General features: G+C 38.9%; 2 protein-coding genes across 3 annotated transcripts in view; one reads left to right on the top strand and one right to left on the bottom strand.

The window, feature by feature from the left end:
* The window catches only part of nhlrc2 (NHL repeat containing 2), a 29668-nt gene extending 20324 nt beyond the window's left edge, over window positions 1–9344 (bottom strand). For both annotated transcript variants that reach the window (XM_084740454.1, XM_084740455.1), the window contains exons 1-4: window positions 9155–9344; window positions 6598–6750; window positions 2532–2581; window positions 820–1225 (exon numbers count right to left, since the gene is read on the bottom strand). In XM_084740454.1, the coding sequence (XP_084596580.1) occupies window positions 820–1225; window positions 2532–2581; window positions 6598–6750; window positions 9155–9317 (772 nt within the window). In that variant the 5' untranslated portion in view covers window positions 9318–9344. The remainder of the gene's footprint in view (window positions 1–819; window positions 1226–2531; window positions 2582–6597; window positions 6751–9154) is intronic.
* Window positions 9345–9889: 545 nt separating this feature from the next.
* Window positions 9890–22373, top strand: dclre1a (DNA cross-link repair 1A (PSO2 homolog, S. cerevisiae)). Its single transcript, XM_084741433.1, has 9 exons — window positions 9890–10515; window positions 12178–13521; window positions 13610–13743; window positions 15126–15244; window positions 15615–15758; window positions 15888–16033; window positions 18181–18335; window positions 19476–19617; window positions 22034–22373. The coding sequence occupies exons 1-9, from the start codon at window positions 10089–10091 to the stop codon at window positions 22198–22200; spliced, it is 2778 nt and encodes a 925-aa protein (XP_084597559.1). The 5' UTR covers window positions 9890–10088; the 3' UTR covers window positions 22201–22373.
* The last annotated feature ends 1549 nt before the right edge of the window (window positions 22374–23922 follow it).

Raw genomic sequence — 23922 nt, forward strand, 5'->3', positions numbered from 1 at the left:
TCCTTCTCACATACTCCACTTCAAAGTTGAGTTGGATTTAGACGTTTTTATCTTCCCTGCCTGAACAATGACAGATAATTTTATGGTATTTAATATGAAGGATATGTACCGGGTATATGTGCCCATTTATAGCTGGAGCACAGGTGGCTTTTCATTTCTGTAAGTGGATTCATTTGTGACTGTGGCCTATTTAATCTAATGTGCTTATACTGCATGTAACAAATTTTCTCAGGAAGATGTCCTCTGGTTGAGTTAACTCAAGGACAAAACCTTCTGAACCACAGCTCATCGTCAGTCCAGACAGACAGAACAAAAACAAAAACATTTTTAAGAATCTGTCCCACATAATAAGTTTTGCATGACACTTTGAACTTCTTGTGCAAATACAAATGTTATTATTTCTCATACTGTGTGAGAAGAGGGATGGGTGAGGTCAACCTACGAAAAAATAATTTTTTTCCCTCATCGTTTTGTCCACACTTAGCTCAGAGCCAGTTCCCAGCATGCACTAGGCCCTGTTGTTGCCAACCACTCTGTTGGTCTAGGGACAACACAGTCTACCATGTGGCTCCTCTGAGGATTGCTGAGGCATGGGAGTACCCTAAAAATATGAGTAATGCTCGAATGTTGCTGTTTATTTGTACAGATTCAAATTATTACAGAAGAAAACCAAACTTTTTTATACACAACTCATTTAAATTAACATATTATTTTTATAATTTATGGCCTTTCTTTCAAAATGCCATAGAATGAAAGTATGAGGATTTCTATACAATTTCAACCCTAATATGCTGCATCCACCTGTTTCCTACTTCTTACCTCCAATGACATGTAAGAGCTGTCCTGTCGAGGACACCACCAGAATTCGGTGATGCCCGGTGTCTGCAATAGCCAGCCTTTTCTTGCTGTTGTCTATGGCCACCTTCCCAGGAAAAGACAGTATGCTGGGTGGCAGGGAGTCTCGGTACAGCTTGATCCCCACTGCGTGTGTCTTCAGCAGACCCTGTTCACCATAGTAACGGAGGGCGGCATCCGTAAAAAGTGTCAGCTTGTCGCGGTGGCCTTCGCCCACCAGGGAAAAGAGCAGGTTGCCACGTGGGCCCAGTAAGACCAGCGTGGGCCAGCAGGACACCTCCAGTTCATGCCAGAGGTGCGCCTCACTGTCATTCACCACCGGGTGACAGATGTTATAGCGGAGCACAGCACTGCGGACGTTGTCCACAACCTGTGGAGGGGTTGTGACAAACATAGACAAATTAATCTCCTCTCAGATCACATTCATAATGAATTATCATCAATAGGCCTATTTTTATATAATCTGATGCAAAGTCCAAAACTGAATGATATGCACAATCATATGAAAAAAACACCAAATCCTCACAATTTAAATGCTGGAACAAGCAGACGTTTCATATGTTTACTTCGTATATAATGAATACTGAATTGTTATAATAATTGCCAATACATTTGGTGTTGATCGACTCTTTGATTGTTTAACTAATTATATCATCTCTTAACTAGAATGACTGCTTTGCAGTTGTATGCCTCCACCAGTCAGTAAAGTAGCAGTTTACATCTGTCCAGACTTATAAAATAAATGTTGTAAAAGTGTGTTTTTTGACATAATGAAATTCCTGCTTCCTGCTTTGAACTTTGACCACGAAAATCTTATCAGTTCATCTGTTGACATTTGTGCCAAGTTTTAACAAATCCCCTTAAGGCGTGAAGATATTGTGACCAAGAGTGAACGGACAACCTGAAAACATAACACCACGCAGCTGTAGCCTAAAAATGAGGCCAAGTATAACTCTTAATATTCCATGAAAGAATTTGGAAATTGTTTAATAAAATGACAGGATTCACATTGGTCTCTCTTGAGTGCAAAAATATTTCGGGAAGAAAGAACCAATCAGAATCAAGAATATAATCTGTTATAATTTTATCCCAACATATAAGAAAAAAAAAAACTATCCAAATGACTGTTAATTTAAAAAAAGAAAATCTGACCTTATAGTCTCCCTTTTTCTATTTTAAAACAACTTTTGTTTTTGACAAACAAGCATGGAAAGTACTGAGTGTATCAAGCACAATTTTTACCCAAGGCGGGGGGGGGGGGGCATACAAATTATTCTGCCATCATGTGTTCCTGTGTGCTACAGATTCATCAAGAATAAAAGATAAAGATTGAAAATATCCGGAGGACATTCTAAAGATCTGAGCATGTTTTCCAGTCTTAAACTGATAACACAAATAATTTTAGCCATGACAATTCTGATAAATATCGTCTGAGCCGCCAAAATCAGACTATTATTCTGGTACACTGGTGTAACATTACAGATTAAGACTTTGGTGCTTTGGTTTCCTGCTTGAGGAAAGAGTGGCACATGTTGACAAACAGCTGGCTTGTATCACTCTCAAATATAACATGCATAAATCCCCATTTATAAATTTAAATTATGAAAATGCAGAAAGAAAGCACAACCAGATGAGCCTACCCAAAGTTATAAATGATGAACAATGCTAACACTTACCTTTTCATTGGGGAATTTAGCTGAGTGCACACCAACAATAACCAATCCATCTGAAAGAGATTAAACACATACAGACAAGATTAAAAAAAATATAACAGAATTTGATGTCTGTAACATGTTCCAAAAAAGTGAGGGCAGGTGCATATTTACCACCGCGATACATCACCTTTTCTTTTAACAACACTCAGTAAACGTTCGGGAAGTGAGGACAGTTGCTAACGTCAGTTGCTCAACAGTTTGGTATTTTGCACTTCATAATGCGCCAAATAGTTTCGATAAGAGGCGGGAGTGGACTACAGGCAGGTCAGTCTTTGTCTATCAAGCCACGCTGTTGTAACACGTGCAGAATGTGTCTTGGCATTGTCTTGCTGAAATGAGCTGAGACGTCTCTGAAAAAAGGTGTTGATGGCTGCATATGCTGCTCCAAAACCTGTATGGTATCTTCACAGATGTGCAAGTTAGCCATGAAGCAATAAGCACTAACACAACCTCATACCATCACAGATGCTGGCTTTTGAACTTTGGGACAGGTCATAATCTCAATGGTCCTTTTCCTCTTTAGCCCAAAAGACACAGCGTCCATAAGTTCCAAGAACAATTTGAGATGCGGACTCGTCAACTGACTCATTCAAATTTCCATCTCTGATAAGTTGGCAGTGTTTCTGGATGTTGTTGATAATATGGACTTCACTTTGCATTTGTAACTTCCATTTGTAGATGCAGTGACAAACTGTGTTTACGGCAACGTTTTTCAGAAGTGGTCCTGAGTCCATGTAGTAACATCCTTTATAGACATGTCAGCTTAAAATTCAGTGCCTCCTGAGGGATCGAAGGTCGAGGGCATTCAATGTTGGTTTTTGGCTTTCCTCCTTACGTGCAGATATTTCTCTGGACTTGAAATATTTTAATTTCTAGCAAATGTCCATTAAGACACATTGTTCTCAAACCGGCATGGACAATTTGCCCATGCATTAATCGAATATAAGTTGAAATGTTTTAAATAGTGGTTCCAACTTCAAGGTTAATAGATAGTTCTCAGCTCGCTTCCTGGAAATGTTTTTGCACATAGTAGCTCTCAAGCTTCATCTCAGTTATTTCTCAGTATTCATCAAAGACCACCAACACGATGCTTTTTATTCAGACAATGTGAGCCATTGGTTACAATTTGTGACAAGACCAACTGATGTTAAAACGTTATGTAACCAAATGGCCTAAAACTGTGGAAAACACATGTTTGCGATAATTTTTTTTGAACAGACTCTTGTTGAAATAAAATGTGTTCTAAAGTGGCATTGCACATCAGATATCTTGAAAAGTTTCCTTCCTGTTTCCCAGTCAGCGTGGCACTCTCTATTTAAAACGCTTTCATTCAAAAAAAACAACACTGTATGTAAACAAGAGCCAACAGAAATGTGAACGCTACCTTGTCATCCTGAATTTACTTTATTCACATGGACTCAAGCATGATCACTGATATATGAATAGGCCTATTATGAATATTTCTAACCACAGTTTAGAGTTAAATTAAGTGCCGTTAACACCATGTGTCTAAATGAAAACAAATGAACTATTTTGACTGAAGGAGACACTTATTTTTTTAAGACTTCAGTAGTATACTCTGCCGTTGCACACTGATTAGATTTATGAGTAGAGTTTTAGAGAGAATTTAAATTGGGCTAATCTGCACTGTGGTTCTCAATAAACTACATAATTTACTTCACTTTATAATGAGATGCATGTAATTAAGATGCATACATTGACTAAGTTAGTTAGTCACACAAATCAGGCAAAGTTTTTATATTTTAATTTAGGTTTCATATCCCTTCGTCCTCCATATTTGGCCCCAAATGGACATTTCTTCTACATTACCTCACATCACTGAGCTGCCCTCAACAGAAGTAAAAACACACAATCCCAAACCTTCAAACTCACACTATCAGCAGAGGATTTCGTCACCCTTGGCCTCTGCCAAGCAGTACAGTACCAGCACAGATTGCAGTGACGATGGGTGGGTGGGGGGGGGTTGGACTGTGGGAGTGACTGGACTGGGTGGCTCCCACACCTCACTGACCAGAGCAGCAAACAGAATGTACCCATAGCAGTGCCAAAGATAAGGCAAGTGCGATAATGAACGGTGGCACTGCACTGCGGCGGTGTGTGTGTGTGTGTGTGTGTGTGTGTGTGTGTGTTCTGCATCCTGCTGGGCTCGCAACTGAATTTCAAGCTGCACAACTTCCTCGGATGATCTCGTCAAGGGTCAGCAGGATGCCAGAGTCGGTCGGATGTGATTATGCTCAACACAGAGTGGCTATAAAAAGAGTCATACAGTGAACTACAGCAGGGTACAATTATGGGCCCCGTACTCACTGACAATGCAGCATGGAAATATTTTTGGTTACTGTCTCTTCACAACTGAGATAAGGGCCCTCATGCACTTAGAAAAGAAAGGAGAGAAGTCATGTTGATGCACTACAGCTTCTCTGCCCCAGTGAACTTACACATGTTCCCGTGACGTAGCATGATGGCACATAATGAGGCACCACTGGACTTGCGTTCCCTCAGTAAAGCCTGTCGGGCTGCTGCCTTCTGTGAGAGCTCCACTGTACCTGTAGTCTGCCTTCAATGTATACATTAAAAATGCAGACTGGCAGACCAATGCTGCCTTTTGAAGTATTTAATCTTTAATAATCTGAATTAACTGAAACTCATTTGCACACTTCAACCCCTTCAACATATGGAGCAAATTAATGGTGTCTTACAACAGGTAGGTACTTTTTAAATTGGCCCACTATGGAAATGATCTAACAAGCGCTGGACAGGAACCAATCATTGCTTTGTTTATAGACGCTGGGCAAGCTTTACCGCAAGTAGTGAAAGCTGTTTTAACTTAAAAAATATGGCTAAGGATATTCTATATTTCTCTTATAGTTAACAAATCCCATGAAAAGACCAAACCAACTTATCAAAGTGATATCACTTGAGGCAATTTAGCAGATTTTCCCGCAGCTCCCTCTAGAGCCACAAAAGGTTTTCACTTTTTTCACATATACAGTTATACTCTCTAAGACCTGTAAACGCACTTTAATCTGCAAAATCCCCTTTAAAACAAATTAATAAGACACAATTTTGCACGAATTGACATGGTCCTGCATTACGATGAACACTACTTTGAGGTATTTGAGGTCCCACCCTACACTCGGCACAGCTGGTGAAAACTGATTGGTGTATACTTAGATTTTCTTTTAGCTTGTCCTATGTCCCATCTGCTAACATGGAGGAGGTGGGGTTTATGGCCTATCCTGCAGCCACCTGGGGAGCAGTCATGCAGTCCATCTTTGTATATGTCACTGGTGTAAATAGTCACTACAGCACCAAATGTGTATTAATGCATGGCTGTAAATAGCTCCCAACAAACACACTATTCACTCCTGTTTGACTAACATTTGCTAAAAAGTACAGCGCCCAAACTTTTTTATGAAATTACTGAACCTTTTTAAAAAGTGAAACTACTGCATGTCCTTTCTGGTTAACAGTTTTGTTGGTTTTGGTCTTTTTATTGGATTTCTTGAGAATTAAAAAAAAAAAAAAAAAAAAAAAGAATAACATCAGCCTTATCTTTGCAATTTCAATCTGCCAATACATGTCATAGATACGAGCCAATCCACTGACAGGCAGGGTGTGCCTGATAAGATGGCACTCTTGACAATTTAATTTTTACCTTAATGGATTTTTATAGAGCTAGTAAAACTGCTTTTAAAAAATAAGCTTAGACCAAACTGACTGGCTGTGCTTTCCAAGGTGCATCATCAGACTTCACATGAATATCAAATCATCTCTCGTAATTATCATAATTTACCTCACTAATTCATCCACACATCATTCATTATCGGCTTTGCTTCTGCTTAATTTTAATACTGAGAGCGTGATTAGAGGTCTACCTGGGGGGAGGGGGGAGAGGGGGCCCTTTAGGTAGATTGACCTATTTTCCCACATTATATATATTTAATCATGTGAAAAATAGAATATTTTTCCATTGTAAATTACAATAAACAGTGCAAATCCATACCCTTGACAGAGTGCTTCTTCTCTAGCTGGTGCAGGTCTGGCAGGATGTGCATGCAGTTTATGCAGCAGTAGGTAAAGAAGTCCAGCAGCACCACTTTTCCAGCCAGCTCCGTGTTTAAAGACAGAGGCCCCTCCGTGTTCAGCCATTCCAATCCTGGAGCAAATCAAAGAGTGGAAAATGATGCTGTCATATAATTAATTATGTTTAGTCACAGTGCGGTCAAGTGCTTTGCAGTGCCCATCAAAGTGTGGGTATATCTGTCAGGTCTGATACAGCAATTACGTTATTAGGGAAAAAAATGTTGATGGATCAAAGCAGTGACGTAGAAGCGCTCACAGATTCCAAAGTGTTTTGAAGCTATTAAATGCCATAAATTAATTTCTACAGATCTAGATCAGGTCTGAGGAGTAAGTTTGTTTTTTTATACACTTGAACTCACATGCACCCTAGAGTGTTTGTCACTCTTAACTCAGTTAAGTAGTATACAGTATACTTAGCACCAAAATCCAGCACAAAATGCTGAAATACTCTGAATATTCCACTGTCTGTTTGAAGAGTCTCAATCTCAGAAGTACTTGACTTGGTTAAATAAAGGCTGAATAATAAAAAAGGGGTCATTCCTCTTTTTTCAGCTTTAAGAATGATGCAAGCACAGACTAAGTAAGAAAAAGAAGATATGGCTCTCTTGATTTCAATGTCCCTGATTACAGCTCTTATCAGGTACCCAAAATACTCCATATACCATGTGCAAGTGATTTATTATACTGTGTAAATAGGGTAAGGTGGCCTACCCTTCCTTATTTGCGTGGTCTCAAATCGGGCTGGTATTCATTTCAAGTCTGTGTGAAGAGGAGATTATGGCGCAATATTTTGTAGGCCTATATCTTAAATCAATCTTTGACTATGCAAAGTAATTGGCGACAAGGAAGGAAAATCCTGAAATAAATGGGTCAAGTGCACACAAGTACATTAACAGCCATAAGTGTATGAGTCATTATTGCTGCTCTGGAGGATTTAATACAATGTCTATAATCAAGATAAGCAGCACCTTTTTACTCTTGTGCCTCCCTGTCACCCAACAGTATATACACTAAATCAGCAAATTATACACAGAGACAAACATTTTTTGTCTGTTGTGCAGTTTAAAAAATGCCATGGGTGGTTATTAAAGCCATGTTTATTCAGCTGTTTGATGTTCTACTGTAGATCCCCATCTACTGGTATGATGAAATATTGCCAACATGCTGTATGCCCCAACAGACCAACCATGGGACAACACTATTTATTTTATGTGGTGCAGTTACAGCAGCTAAAAAGACAGTTGTTTTTGTTATTCTTCTGCTGATGTTAAAGGAACAACAAAAAGAGCACAACTGTTATATCAGTCAGGTAATATGGAACTAATATGGGCTGATCATAAATATATTGGTATACGTTTTCTGGTACATATACACTACTACACTACATATATACACTACATATATATATATATATATATTACAGAACATATAAAGCAGAATAAAGCTTGGGGTGATTTGATTTAGTACAGTGGGGAACATTTATGAGAAGAGGAGCTCCCCTCAGCATTTGATTGATACTGAACAGCACTCATGTTTAGTCAGCTACTTAAATTACTTTTATCGATTCCTTGCTTTCTCTGTGTTCATTTCTAGAATGAATGGAAGAATATTTTACTTGACTTATTTTACTTTTACTTAACTTAATATATTTAATAAAGTTGTTTGCTTAACAAAGAAGCCTTCTGAGTACTTTTCCATTGCCATATCAGTGCACAATCCACATTTAAAATGACTATTTTCATTCCAGAGCTAAAATTCAGTAAGATGGCCACCATATCTGTAATCAGTGACTTTTTTTTCCCTCTAAAAGGCTCTAAAATAAAAAAAACGCAAATTCCAAGATGACTGACGACCACTGAGGAAGCAGGGGTGTGTCCAGTAGTCCTGGATATGAAAATGCTATAAAAGAAAAGGCTATGACCACAGCATACACATATTTGTGTATTAAATGTTACATTTTAAACTACTTAAGCATGTAACACCACATACTGGAAGTAGTATGAAGGTTCTACAGAGGTGCATGTTGACAAAGACTTGACTGGTGGCTTCCTGATTGTGCCATACTCGTTGCTGTCAAAGAAAAACTTGATCACTGAAACCAGTTGATGAACTGTTGCAGCAAGAGGAAGCATTACAATTTTAACAAATTGAACTTACACAAAGCAGCTTTGTTGCTACTTATCTATCTAACTGTATCACCAACTACTTTGGTACTACATAAGATGGCTAGCTAACTTACAAAAAACATTTGTGCTTAACAGGCAGCTGATGCAGTGAGACACATATCAATAATTTAATATTAATGAGTAATTAAAAAGTATTTGAATGGGAGAACGAAAAGGGAGTAATCCCGAGCTGTCAGCATTCATACTCTGTGAACATGCCCAGTCCTGTGAAGACATGCAGTGTTGGCAAACTCAAGTCAAACTGTAGAACAACTGCTATGGAGAGGGACTAGAGCTGTAACATGGTCTAACCTGTCTGGAAATCGGGTATCTTCAGATCATCTCTCTCGTCTAGTTTTTTCAAATACTGGTAGACAAGATTTTCCTTCTCTTGTTGTGTCGTAGCTTCATCTAGGTCGCAATCCAGCTGACTCTGAGTAGGAAATAAGGTGGAGAGGCTGCACTGAGACGCCATGTTTACAACATTAAACAGGGTAGTGTCTAGATGGGAACACTAGAACCGCGAAAGATCTCGCGAGAGTAATGTTTTAATCCAAACCATGGTTACTACCCAGCACAAACTAATTGTTTTTGTCTCTGAATCTAACCATATCATAACTACAATAAATTTAAAATCATAAAACATAATTACTTTGCACAGAGTGCACAATGAATAAACATCGGGTAGAAATTTCGCGAGTTTTGCACATCTAGGGTTCTCTTCTACGGCCGTCAACCAGCTAGCTAGGTACATTCAAAAGTACGAATAATAATGATGATTCGACAAAATAATAAAATGATATAATTTAACCAGAAGGCAATTCCTATGAATTTTCGATTAACTCTAACTAAACTACTTGCCATTGAAAGTTTCTGCAATTTTCCCCAATTTTTCTACCGAGCTATTAAGTAATTTAGTTTCGAGAAAATTGTGGAATGTGCTGGTCTATTCATTTACGTGTCTTTACTAACCTAGATTCATTGTTGCACTGTGGCGGTAAGCGCTAACATGTCTTTACACAACACTCAGTAATGTTGTTAAGCTACAGAAGAAATCATGCTAGCTTGATATCGTAATCATTAATTATGAGAAATTATTTTCGCAGCAGTCATTAATCTACTGTACCGGGTATTATTTTCGGCAAACGCGGGATGTTATTAACCGCTGATGCTTGTGTTATAACGAGGGTTTTTAGGTCGTTGGGTAACGAAAGAGACGTTGAGTCTGCGCTTTCTTGTGCTCCAGATGTCACAGAAGGACAACTCTGAAAATGACATTTGGGATTATAAACCTCTTGAGAAGAAAAAGAAGAAGCACGGCCAGTCTGCACCTGTGACTAAAAGAAGATGTACCTCAAGAAGAAACACCAAGAGAGACACCTCTTTCTCAGTGAAGTCACCTGACAAGAAAGTCAAGACAGCTGAAAGTGGGGGTTGTAGTAACGTTAGTACTGTTGTCAACATAGACGGACAGAGCAGTTTAGAGGCACACAGTCAACCTTCAAAGTCATCTCCTGCTGATGACACAGTGCAAACAGACAATGGTGCTGAGGAACCACTCACCTCTGGAGACTTTTGCCCCATGTGCCAGATGCCCTTTTCCATTTTGGTGGTCCAGACCCAAAGATGGCATGTTGCTGAATGTATTGACACCCCTAGGGACACATGCAAAGGTACAGACATCCAAACTTCTTCATATACTTCATCTAAAGATGACTGATACACAGTAATCAAATAAATGAAAGTTACCCCTAGTCTAAGTTTAAGATAGACATAACATAAGCATCCACACCATCAAAGTATCTATATGTAGGCCTGATCTGTTTATACACAGAGATATGTAAGAAGATAATAAATAAGGAACAGCTAGGCAATGCAATACAAAAATATAAAGATATTAACAATAAAAGTATGTGAGAAGCACTATGCAGCAATAAAATATAAGATGTAAAATGAATAAAGCAGTGTGGTGTCCGCATGTATAGGTATAAAAGTTATAAAATAATAATCTAAAACAATACAATTCATGATGATCTTAGTCCCCAAGATGGTTTCAGTGATTCTGTATTTCCCATGATGCATCCTTCGTTATACTGCATTCATGTCATATGGGATGGATGGTTGAGATTGGAATGACCCTGATTAATCACTTAGGAGTGTTTGCATTATTTCGCAACACCAGATGCTTGTATAATTGCAGAGCTGGTCGCAGTGAGAAATAGAGAGGAAACAGTATGAAAAGTTCGTATCATGGTTATAGTGAACAAAATTATCATGTTATCAGTATTATAGTGGTATTGTTCAAATGTGCTTAAAAAGTACTGATATACACCCACTGAAATCATTTCACTCATTTCACTTTTTGCATTTCAAGTTTTACATTGAAATCCTTTCAATGATTTGCAATGACATCATGTCCTTTGTGATGTCAGTGTTTTAATTGATGCAAAACAAACCCACGTAGCTGCTGCGCCTGTGTCAGGGACTTTTGTTAACTTTGGTTGATGCTCCTGATAATGAAAAATTTGAAATGCTAATGCTTATCATAGGAAGTGTTATCACAGTCGTTCTTCAACTAGGAACAAAACAGTACACCTGATCTCACACGACTTCAAATGTCATCAAATTGCATATTCTCTTATCTTCTGTTTTGATGTGAGAAACCGCACAGCAGCAAAACTTGTGCAGCTAACCACTAGCAAGAACTCATGTAATCTGAAAACTCAAGAAATTATGTACAGATTGACAATATAGCCATATATTCACTAAACTTGGGTTTAATTAAAGATAATTGATCAGTTGGCATTGGCTGAAGTGAAACATCCACATTTGTATACCTTTGGGACACTTCCGTATTATCAACCTTCTTGTCAGATTCATTGGTACTTTTTGATAAATCTGAGTTTTCCAGTCATGATTACAAGTTGGACATTATTTACAAGTCAGGAACTGGTAATTATGGTAATTTCCTTGTGGCATCCGACCCTCCCTGACTGGTAAATGCCCATGTCTTTCAAAGTCCACACCCCCTGTTTGTAAGACAGGCTTTTTGTTCAAAATTTGAAGTCTCAAGCCCTGATTAAAAATCCCTTGACAACATAATCAGTGTTATTATTTTTGGAACGCTCCCTCGAGAGCAGACGCCGGACTTCATTTACAATTTGCAGAATGTTACTTTTTGTGATGAGTAAACTGATGAGCTCATTTAAAAAAGGCCCCTCAAAGCATTTTAATATCTGTGTTGTCAAACCGCTTTCACAGGTTTTTTATTTAGCTGCTTTTGAATCATGATGATTTTGTGCTGTATTGAGCTGAATTTCTTGGTGTTCACACAGAGTGTCCAGATGGCCTTCAGTGCTCCTCCACCATTCCCAACCATTATAAGAAATTCAACCACACACTTCTCGCCCACAGTCGAGCCAACAGTGACGCAGCCCTTCTCAGTCTGTCCCAGCAGGCAGAGACGAGCCTCAGTTGTCTTCCAGGACTGACAAACAACGAGTCGGATGGCTCTGTTTTAGAGACCTCACAGGGCAGTCTTTCTGCCTTATCCAATCGTAGTGCCTCCCCTCACAATAATCATACTGGAACACCTCCACCAAAACATACAAATGGACTTCTGTTTCTGCGCTCACCTGGCCCAGAGGATTTCAAGAAAAAGAAAGGCTGGTCATCCTCGACTAAAAAGTCTATCAGTGCTTCCCAAGAAAGTAAAACAGAGCTTTCATCCACTCCTGTTAAAACAGAGAACAAAACACAAGCTTGTGAAGGTTTATCCAAAACTGAACCTTCCCCCAAGCCTGACGAGGAAGAGATATCCTATTCTCCTCTTTCTGAGTTCCCTGCAGAGACTGAAGACGAAATTAGTGAATGTAGAAAAGCCCTTTTTAATAATGATGCATCTGAAAAAGAGTCTGACGACTCAGTGTTACTTTTTAGTGACGGTTTCTCAAGTGAAGATGAGGTCCTGACTGAATTCATAGATAATTTGGAAACCAATAATGTGCAGGTAAAAGAGAACGCCTCCTTTAATGCCCAGCTGGAGTCACTTACCTCCGTACCCCCCACCAATCAGCAAGCTGCTTCAACAATTGCTCGTTCCCCAGGTGGAAAAGAAGAAGCTCCTGGTAGATCTAACTGCATTCAGTCTCCACAAAGTATTGTTTTAGAGCGTCTGAGAGAAACTCTTCAAAGCTCAGATTTAAAAAACTTGTATGACAGCAGTATTCGACCTCACACAGCTTCTCCTCAAGTGTCTCTATCACAAACGTCCACTGGCCAAACATCTCAAACCATGCCGCCCCAGAAGGGCCAGAGCAAGGCAGGTCAGGCCTCCTGTCTGAAGCAGACGGACATTGGGGTGTTTTTTGGCCTCAAACCTCTCCAGCAGAAGAAGAAAGAGGCTGAGAGTGAATCAACTGAACTCAGTACCACCTCTGTTCCAACGCCTGGTGAAAACTCAGGACGGAGACGACCAAGAGGAGAGAGGCAGAGAAAGAGTAAGGCTGATACAGCTGCAGATACCTCACAGGCCACAGCAGATAATGATAATGAAGTGAATGCTCAGGGTGAAGCAGGAAAAGGAAGGAAGGGAGGATGGAGAAGAAGTAGGTGGAACAGAGTGAATGCAGATGGGGAAGTAGAGTTACCACGTTGTCCTTTCTACAAGAAGATTCCAGGTCAGTGAGTTACCATATATCATAACATTGCTGCATATATTTGAAATATTGTTTTGTAATCTAAAAATATTATTATAATTTTGCTCAGGCACAAAGTTTGCCATAGATGCTTTTCGGTATGGAGAGATTGAAGGCATCACCGCCTACTTCCTCACACATTTTCACTCAGACCACTACGGAGGGTTGACCAAGAATTCCACATTTCCAATCTACTGTAACAGAGTAAGTCAAGTTGTTGCTAATGTAAAATATGAATTAATTTTTGGTATTAGTCAATGCCTTCAGTACAGGTGGGCTTCCTCAGGAGGGTTTCAGTTTCATTGAAGGCTCAGTGAATGGAAGTGAAAAAAAAAATCTGACATAAGTTATCAAAAGGAGATCGAAGAGTAGTCAAAATGTGTGTGGTTTGGTGAAAGAGACAGTTTAGAGTTGCAGTACTACTTTTCTGTTTTTCCCACTTTACCAGACTAAGAAACTAATAAATGCTGTTGGACAGAGCTTTTTTTATGTACTTGTGTTGTCTTGAGTTATGTGAAACAGCAAAATTGGATTATCTTAACTCAATTGTTGACTGTCTGCGGGATCAAATAACATAATCGTGATCTCATTTGCATCCAGGAAATGACCAAAACTAAGCAAATAAATGAAGTCTTTTTCCAAGCTTTGTGAGAGGGGAGGCCCTCAGACTTTGAAAACTCTTCCTTTAGTTGATGCACATGCTGTGGATTTTATGTGGTGGCTCAGGCTACATCATACTGCAGTTTGTTATTGAAGACCACGTAAACAGCACAAATCATATGGGATCTGATCTTTTCAATTCTGATTTTGGGCACTTTCATATGTGATCCTAAATCCAGTGTGGACGTAGCATAAGTGTCTGATTTGGTGGTCATACTGGTTTCGTTGTGCACCTGTCAGCCATGGTGTTAAGCTATGCCATTGTATTTTCAAATGTGAGTGAAATTGCTAGATTATTATTTTATTACTTGATTTGCTTGAGACAAGCGTTCGTGGGCCTTTTTTCCTATTCCAGAAGTTTGGTTTGGTCTATTATATTGCAACCAAGAACTGTTAATTCAGCAGCAAACCAGATGAATTGAGGTATATAGCCAATCAATTATATATTTTTAATTCAGAATCAAATTAGACTTGTATGTAAGAGGTAGAATATTATTATACTGTAAGTTCTCTTGTCAAATGGGTCATGATTTATCACAGTGGAGTGAGCGTTCCCTTAGGTATACAACTAAAAACAGACTGACAAGGACTGATTAGGAATCCGTTGGGGTTTTGTTTATTTGGTAGGGCAGTGAAATTCAACTTCAATGCTAGGTGGGTCATAGCCCAGAAAAGTTTGATCAGAATCACTGAGTACATTAGATAAGATTTCAAAGGTATTATGGGTGATTACCCAGAGAACTGGTCATTATTTAAAACATTATTTATCTTATTATTTTAGCGCAGACATTTAGCAGAGAGCCAGTCCTACTTGTAATTTTTTGTTTCATGTGATTTTCTTAATTTTAAATATGGTTTATGTATAGTTTTCATTGTAGACATGTTTCATTGTACATGTATGCCTGACAGCTGCTTCTTGCGATCAGATTACAGGGAACCTGGTGAAGAGCAAACTGAAGGTAGCAGAGCAGTACGTCCACATCCTCCCCATGAACGCTCAGGTCACTGTGGAGGGAGTCAGGGTCATCCTCCTGGACGCCAACCAGTGAGTCAACCACCTGATGTCAATATCAGCGATCACCAAAAAAATGTTTTAAGTTTTAAAGATTTAACAGGCATTTTAAGATGATTTTTGCCAATGGTATTTGGCTTATATAAAAGCAGTTTTCAGTCATAAAAGGCTGCCTGACAATAAGTTAAAGTGGTGAAAATATAATAAATATAGCGTACACTTACTGTAAAATGATGTTGATATTTTTTAGTCACTACTCTATAATCCAAATTAGTATGTATAGCTACATTATTGACCTCACTTCCTGTGAAAGTCAAAGCTTCTAAGAAGATGTAATTAATCACATGGTAAGTACATCCGTCATATATCCACCTTCACCTCATGTCTGTTTCTTTTTCTTCAGTTGTCCAGGAGCTGCCATGCTGCTGTTCGTCCTGCCCGATGGACAGACAGTCCTCCACACTGGAGACTTCAGAGCTGATCCCTCAATGGAGACGTACCCTGAGTTGCTCAGCTGCAGGGTGCAGACGCTCTACCTGGACACCACGTTAGTACTCGCAGACTCTCAGTGACCTTTTACAGTGGCTACCATAAATAAGGCTGTACTCAGCCACTGTGGATCAATATTGGCTAAAGTGTGTCCAGATTTTTAATGTAAGCTCTCTTATCTTTCCAGCTACTGCAGCCCTGAGTACACCTTTCCCCGACAGCAAGCGGCCATCAATTTTGCAGCCAGCACCGCCTTTGAGTTGGTGACGCTCAACCCACGTACACTTGTGGTGTGTGGATCCTATTCTGTTGGGAAAGAGAAGGTCTTTCTGGGTGAGTATTGAGTCAAAATAAAACTTTCTTCATCTGCCTGGCTGCCAGAGTCAATGTGACATAAATTTTGTCGTGACAATGATTTACAACAACGATCTATTACATAGAGTGATTTGGTGAGGTCTATGCTCAGTCAAAATTAAAATCTGATAAGGCCGCCTGCATTGCCCTAATATCATTATCAGAATTTACCCGTGGAACTTGTGCATAGACTGTCAGATATATGACATTCCTGGAATTTATGTCATATAAGATTTTTATGTCTTGTAAGATTTTTCAGCATATTCGTGTTTTCTTACCTTGCCAGGCAGATGGATTTGCAAGATCACATGAGAATCCATCTTGTCTGACTTCAAATTATGTGTTTACGTCTGCAAGATAGATAAGTCTCCAGGAAATTAAAGTAGGTCGATGCAATGTTCCCAAAAGTGACCTAAGCACATAGAAATACTAACAATGTCAAATATCCTGAACATCCTTTTGCTTACAGAAAGCAAAATCATGGGAATAAAAGGCAAACCTCTTCATTGTTTCTTCACCAACCTAGAATTTAAAATGTGTGGGGTTGATATCGTCTGATCATTACAGTTCAATAAATTAAATGTTTTTTGATGGCTACTGCAAAATCCATAGTGATTTATGCATTCAGTTCTGAAAATTGTGATACTGCCATCAGGTATTGCCACCAACACAAACTAAATGTTTCTAAATCTACCAATAAGGTGAGTGTGTTTTTTTGTAATGTTTCTGTAGTCTTCTATCACTGCCTGACCTTTCCTCTCCTTGAAAGGCCATGTGGGATTACGTGTTGAATTGAAGTGGGAGCGGTGTGGAGAATGGTGGATCAGTCTGTTTTTAGAAGAGAGCCGCTCAATCTGTGTTGTTGTCGTGTGGAGACAAACAGGGGTTCATGGTGGTGACGCATGAATAATAGTCTGTTCCACTTCGGTGCAGTGAAGCAATCAGACAACATGCTTTATTCTGTAATCACCTTTGCTTTGATAATCTCTGCATGAAATTGGAAAAGTGGAAAAAAAAACCTGCAGCTGATTCAATTGACTGTACTCAGCCAATTTGTTCTCCAGTTATTCCGCAGGAGTACCTGTCCTCCATAGCACATTGGATGAAATTTATCCAGTCTTTTTTTTTGCTCTTAAAATGGTCATTCAGCAGCTTACAGTTTGTCAAACCCAATTCCAAAAAGTTGGGACATTGTGTAAAACACAGATAAAAACAGAATGCAAAGATTTGCAAAAACCTCTTGACGTATAATCAATTAAATACATAAAAAGTGGACAGGTACATATTCACCACTGATAAATTACCTTTTCTCTCTTTTCCAATGACACAGTGAGGACAGTAATTGCTGAAGTATTGAAAGTGAAAATCTTCTTACGTCTTGCTTGAAATATGAGGTACTTAACAGTCTGGGGTCTGTCATATTTTTTGCTTAATAATGCACCACGCATTTTCAACTAGAGACGGGTCTGGACTACAGACAGGCCATTCTTTTACAGTCACTTTTAATATGACGCCACCTTGTTGTAACACATGCAGAATGCCTTGCACAAATGAGCAGGGACGTCTCTGAAAAAGACGTTGTGTGGATGGCAGCGTATGCTGCTCCAAAACCTGTATGTAACTTTCAGAATCAATGGTGCCATTTGACATTTAGCCATGATGCATTTGGCACTAACACACCCCCACACCACCACAGATACTGGTTTTTGAAGTTAGCACTGGTAACAATCTGGACGGTCCCTCTCCTCTTTAGAACGACATGACATCCATGATTTGTGAAAACAATTTGAAATGTGGACTCGTCAGACCACAGCATGCTCTACCGCTCTGTCAGTCTGTTGAACAATAAATATCTTGTCCTTTTACTGTATTTTTGTTGTCTTGTCTTTTACTGTTTTTTATTTATGCATTACACAGCAGTCTAACTCTTTTGGAATTAAGGTTGTACATTGTGTTCTGTGAAGTTGGTGTAAAGTAAATTACTGGGCTTGGAGCAAGTAAATTTAATCCTGATATAAAAATTGTTAGAGGGGGTAACAGCAGGAGGCTCTTAACAGCAACTACCAACTGCCTGAATTGCCCACATTCCTGCCTCTTATAAAGACCCTCTTCTGCTTCATTCACAGCTCTGGCAGAGGTTCTGGGATCTAAAGTGTGCCTCTCCAGAGACAAATACAACACCATGTGCTGCCTGGAGTCGGAGCAAGTCCGACAACGTATGACCACTGACTGGAAGGCAGCCCAAGTTCACGTGCTGCCCATGATGCAGCTCACCTTCAAAGTAGGTGCAGTGGTCTCATTTTCCACCGAAACTTTCGTTTTAACTAATCCGAAAAACAGCAGTGGGAGTCTGGGCCTCAGGAGAATAAAAATGTTCTACTTTAGAGGCCCGTTTAAGAAACAAAGTACATTATGAGATCAGAGTAAAACAACTAGCCAAAAAAATCACATCAGTCTTGTGTCCTTCAGGCAGTTCTTTCATTTATTCACATAGAAGTCCATGTATTTGGATACGCTGGACAATCTTGTTTAATAATACACTACTTAGTAAGATAAAGGGGAAAATACGTATTTCTTAAATGTTCTGCAGACCGTTTGTCTTGTTTTTACCCATTTCAGTTTATTTCCAGACAGTTTATTTTGATGTGCAAACACATCTCTTATTCTGCGTACAGTCTATTCATATTCAAGTACCTAGGACAGGAGTTAAAATAATTAGGGAATGCTAATTATGATGACCAAGCACACCATCTCTCTAAAGGGGCTAAAGCATTTAAATTTGCCATCTGTATAACCGCAGATAAGTCCCGGACTTGGTATAATTCAGGCATCACTAAGCAAAGAAAGGCTGACTGGGGGGAAATAGATGCAGTTTAGGTTTGCAATGAGACCTTTTTGAGTAATGAGTCTCTCAGCATTTTTTATCAAGGAGAGCTACTGCAACTAGAACAGGGTCACCTTGAAATAAATAGATAAACTGTATAAAATCACATTTTATGTGAATGTTTGCATTTACTTTTTAGTAGATTTGAAATAACGTCATTACAGGTTTTTGTCAGCCAGCAAACAACAGATTGATTGAAAATTATGTGTTTTTCATGTGTGAAGGATGGCTATTTATTCAAAAACACAAAGGAACAATGAGACCTGAGTTTAGTTTGGAGTAAAAAGCACTGCATCTTGATGAGTATGAATAAACTGTTTGATTTTATTAGAGCAAAAGCAGCACAAACATGTCTAATCTATGTAGATTTTGGAAGAGTTGTGTATACATACTTTTCATAGCTATTCTTGATAGCAGCAGTGTAAAGTGCATTTCCTTCCACACTATTACAGACTGCACTTTGAAGAACAACATGGCTCTGCTTGAATATGGATTTCTCACTTCCATTTTTCTTCATCACTCTCGTCTTGTCTCCAGAAACTGCAGGATCACCTGGCACGCTTTTCGAGGCAGTATGATCAGCTGGTGGCCTTCAAGCCCACAGGCTGGACCTTCAGCCAGCAGGTGGAATCAGTGGAAGATATTCAGCCTCAGATCAGTGGCAACATCTCCATCTATGGTACACACTAATCTTTTTTCTTTGTTTATATATCTCATCAGTTATTTGTAGTGCTGACTGATAAATTGTTTTCATTGTCATCACGATGTGAAAATGTGTGATAAACACATTGCAAGACTGCCTAAAACAATTGACAGTTTCATTTAGCAGATGCTTTTATCCAAAGCAGTGTACAACTGAGAGCTAATATAACACAAGCAAGGATCTGGTCAGGGAAGGACAACATGAGTAAGTGCCATAAAGCAAAAACTGAATGCATGTCAGTGCATGGGGCAATGCTGAGCTGTTTTGGTTGCTGGTTAGTAGGCTAGTTTCAGGGGTTTTGAGCTGAATGACATTAAAAAGCAATCAGTAAGAAAATCTTGGAACAACAGACACACCTTGAATTTCATTAATCTATACTTAAAAAAAATATAAACTCTCCTGTTTTAAAACCATGTATTATTTTCCTTTGTGGAAGTACATAGGCCTATATCATTACTTGTTCTTTCACTACAGCATTTTTAATAAAAATATAGCAATATTATCAACAAAATCAGCCATATTCTTGTACAGTAAGCCCCAAAGTACCTCTGATAATTTTCAGGTTGTGTCACTGCAACATTTTTTCTATTACATTAAATGTTAAGTCATACACAATATGCTATAGTTGCACTCAAATATTTTTGTTTATTGCAAGTCATATTGTCAAGGTCCTAGGAGGAATGTTTTTCATTAGTAAATCCTGTTTTCAGTATGAATTAGGGCTGTAAGTGTTCCCATTGTTTCTCAGTAAGTTCTTTTTTTTTACAAGGTTGCAGGTATTGGAGCTGGTAATGCCCTTCTTTCTCTTTTACCTACCAAAAGCAGAACTCTATAATAGTAAATAATCTTGTTGTCTTGCAAAACGTTGCTTGAGAGCAGCATTTTTCTCCTGCCAAAAACGTGATTGTGCATCACATTGCTGTATTTAGCCTACAGCTCCCTCTTTTGGCAGAGGAGCAGGAGTGTGAGAATAAACAATAGATCATGGCTCATTTACTTCAGCTTGGTGAAAAGAGGGAATATAATCAAGAGAATGCTGGGTGGGTCTCGTATCGTCAGTCATGGACAGCAGTGTTGGACAGTAGCCCAACATTAAACCCCAGTACTGAAATGGGTCCTGACTTGACTGAGACAGTTTTTTCCTCCTGTCCTCTGTTCCATGTTCTTAATAGATCTATCAACAGCATCAGCCATCTGGCCTGTAACCTACAATCACCAGCTAGAGGCTCTTGCGATGCACACTCGCACATAATTTCTACTCCTCAGCAGTTTGTGTGTCAGCCAGGCGGAAGCCAATTTGCGCTCTCTGTGTCTCTGCCTTGTGTAGATCTCCTCCTCCCCGCTCTTCCCAGCCATATGCTGCTACTGCTCCTAATATTGTTCTCTGCATGTGGTGGATTGACTGTATACTTGAGCAGGCTTAGTGTGAGCTAGATCTGTGAGAAGCAGTGGAGCACATCAGACCTGTGGAGGGGCGAAGGGAGGACAAACAAGAGACAGCAGCTTTCTGCAGAAGTCCCACGATGTCTTCTTCTCTTCTCGAAAACAAAAGGAATGAGTCATTCAATAGTTTGAGCATCTAAAAATCTGCCTTGTCCCCTCAGAGTAAAAAAGTCTGAGCCTGTGGCTCACTTTGTTGAGCATCTGGTCCCTCTTGTAAGACTTTGCCCTGTTGCTTGTCTGAGTGACTCCTCCATACTTTCAGACATCTGGCTCGATGACAAGTTTTACCTCAAACCAAATCTCCTCTGCATTCACTGCATACATTTCTTAATGGAGAAATTGGGAAGAAATATCAAAACAAACAAGCCAATAGAGAGACACGATCCTGTCTCAAAAGTCCCTCTGGTTCAGATCTAAACCCCTACAGGGCTTCTCTCCTTAATAAATGGAAAACTGTGACAATTACAACCCACACTTGAAGTAATCCTGCAAGGAAAAACAAAGCCTGGGTTATCTGCAGGCCTATAAGACTTTCTCAGTGTGGTCACATTTGAATTTTTCTTTTTCTTTCTTTTTTTGACAAATGCAACTTTTTTTAAAAACTTTTATTTATGAACATTTCTCACTTTATAAGGGCAGTAAGCAAGAAAACAGATAAAGAACAGAAAGAACAGAAAAAGCAAATAAACATGGGGTCATGGGATGATGAGTCAATCAAGGGAGATTTTCCAAATTTAAAACAAAATGTCACATGATATACAATAATTATGAAAGACTTCTCTCATTGGATACAAAAAATACACAATTTTCTTCACTGTTTTTCTCCCAATTCTTTTCACATTTTTTTGAAGCTAGTCTTTTGTAATAACTTTTTGACAAGTGCAACTTCTAAAACAAAATGCAAACATTTGGGTACATGATGCTGATCATTCCTCTGTTTTCTCTCCAGGAATCCCATACAGTGAACACAGCAGTTTTCTGGAGATGAAGCGTTTTGTTCAGTGGCTCCAACCCCTCAAGATCATTCCTACAGTCAACGTTGGCAGCTGGGCTAGCAGGAGAGCTATGGAGAAATGCTTTAGTGAGTGGCTCATGGAAGCTAAAGCTAAACGATAACTTATTTAAAGGTAAACTGTTTGCAGCTGGCCTATCAGCAGCTCTTTGGTATTAAGAGCAAAACCAGTTAATTCTCAATGCCTCAGATGATGTATGACAACAGGGAACAAATATTTGAACACTACACGTTTTATTTTATTGAAGTTGCTTGCCTCAGGCTACTGACCTCATAACTAACGTTTCAATGCAGAGCGAGGGGTTGTGATGAAGGAGAACATGAAATGCATCCATAATTAAAAAAAAGGTCAAGTAAATGCTCTTGAACCAATTTATTATAACTGTTCTGCCTTTATTCACAATAGGCTGACCTAAAAAACATACTTGACGACTGGAAGCTGTTCTGTTTTAACACGATCTGAGGTTGTACACGCATCATGTTCACAATTAGACCTGTGTCATCCAGAAGTATTATACATTGGAAATGAATTAATTGGATGTGTTTACTGCCTGCTGCGGGTGGCCACTTCTACTGTGAATCTTGTTTAACAATATACTGTAATTGCTGCTCTGAAATTGTGCAATTTCTTGATTGTGTTTTTTTCTCTATGTGATCAAAATTTTTATGCTGAAAAAAATAAATTTTTAACATTCTTTTAACACTTTTTGGCATCTTTAGTCTTTAATTACTTGTCATGTCAACACAAATCAGTGTACACAAGAACCAAATGGAGTTTTGTTTTTCTCTTAAAATTTGCATACTAAATAGAGCTGAACTGAATAATCGATTAGTTGATCGACAAAAAACTAGTGGTAAACTATTTTGATACTTAAATTTTAATTAAATTCTTTACATTTTTCAAGCAAAAATGTCAAACGTTTGCTTTTCCATCACCTTAAAGGTCCAGTGTGTAAGATTAACCATGATTTATTGGCAGAATATGGCAGAAATGTAATATAATATTTGTATATGTGTTTATATGTTAATTTATATGTACAGATGGCGCAGGGCCCAACAAGCCCGCCACAATGTTTCTACAGTAACTCAAAACAGACAAACTAAACACTGGCTCTAAATACAGCCTTTCATGTTTTTTTTGTCTTATTTTGCGTTTCTCCTACACACTTGGAAGGGTTGGATGAAGCAAGCGTTATTTAATTGCTTGCAGTCTGAAACCTCAACACTAGATGACACTAAATCTTACACACTGGTCCTTTAAAAGGGTGGATTTGCTGCTTTTCTTTGTCATTTATGACTGTAAATGAAGAGGTGTTTTGGACTGTTGGTTGGACAACAGAAGCAATTTGAAGAGGTCACTTTGGGCATCCATCTGGGAAATCAGCATTTTTCACAATTTCTTGACATTTCAGAGGCTAAACAATTAATCAATTTCTTGCGAAAATAATCTGCAGATTATTCAGCCCTACTTACATCTGAATTTCACTGCTGCTGTACATTGAATGACACCTCCGCCATTTAAATCATTCATACAGATATATTTGTGCACCCCATCAGTGCCTCTTCAGTAAATATAGTGTTAATGCCACTGTTGCACAGTGGTTTTGAAAATGCAAACTTGTCTTGAAGAGTGTGCTCATCTTTCAGTAGTTTATCTCTGAGGCAGCAGAGACGTGCAGGACAGAGATAAAGCTTTCTGAATCTCAGTGACTGTAAAACCGGCTTTTCACTGTGTGATTTCTGCTTTCATGTAGGACAACTTGAGCTTATCCCGTCTGCCTGAGCTGTGTGTGTTCAATCTCAGAGGCCAGAGTGAGTACAATCAT

Source organism: Lutjanus erythropterus, chromosome 17 (genome assembly GCF_056507025.1).
Source record: "Lutjanus erythropterus isolate fLutEry1 chromosome 17, fLutEry1.hap2, whole genome shotgun sequence".
NCBI lineage: Eukaryota > Metazoa > Chordata > Actinopteri > Lutjaniformes > Lutjanidae > Lutjanus > Lutjanus erythropterus.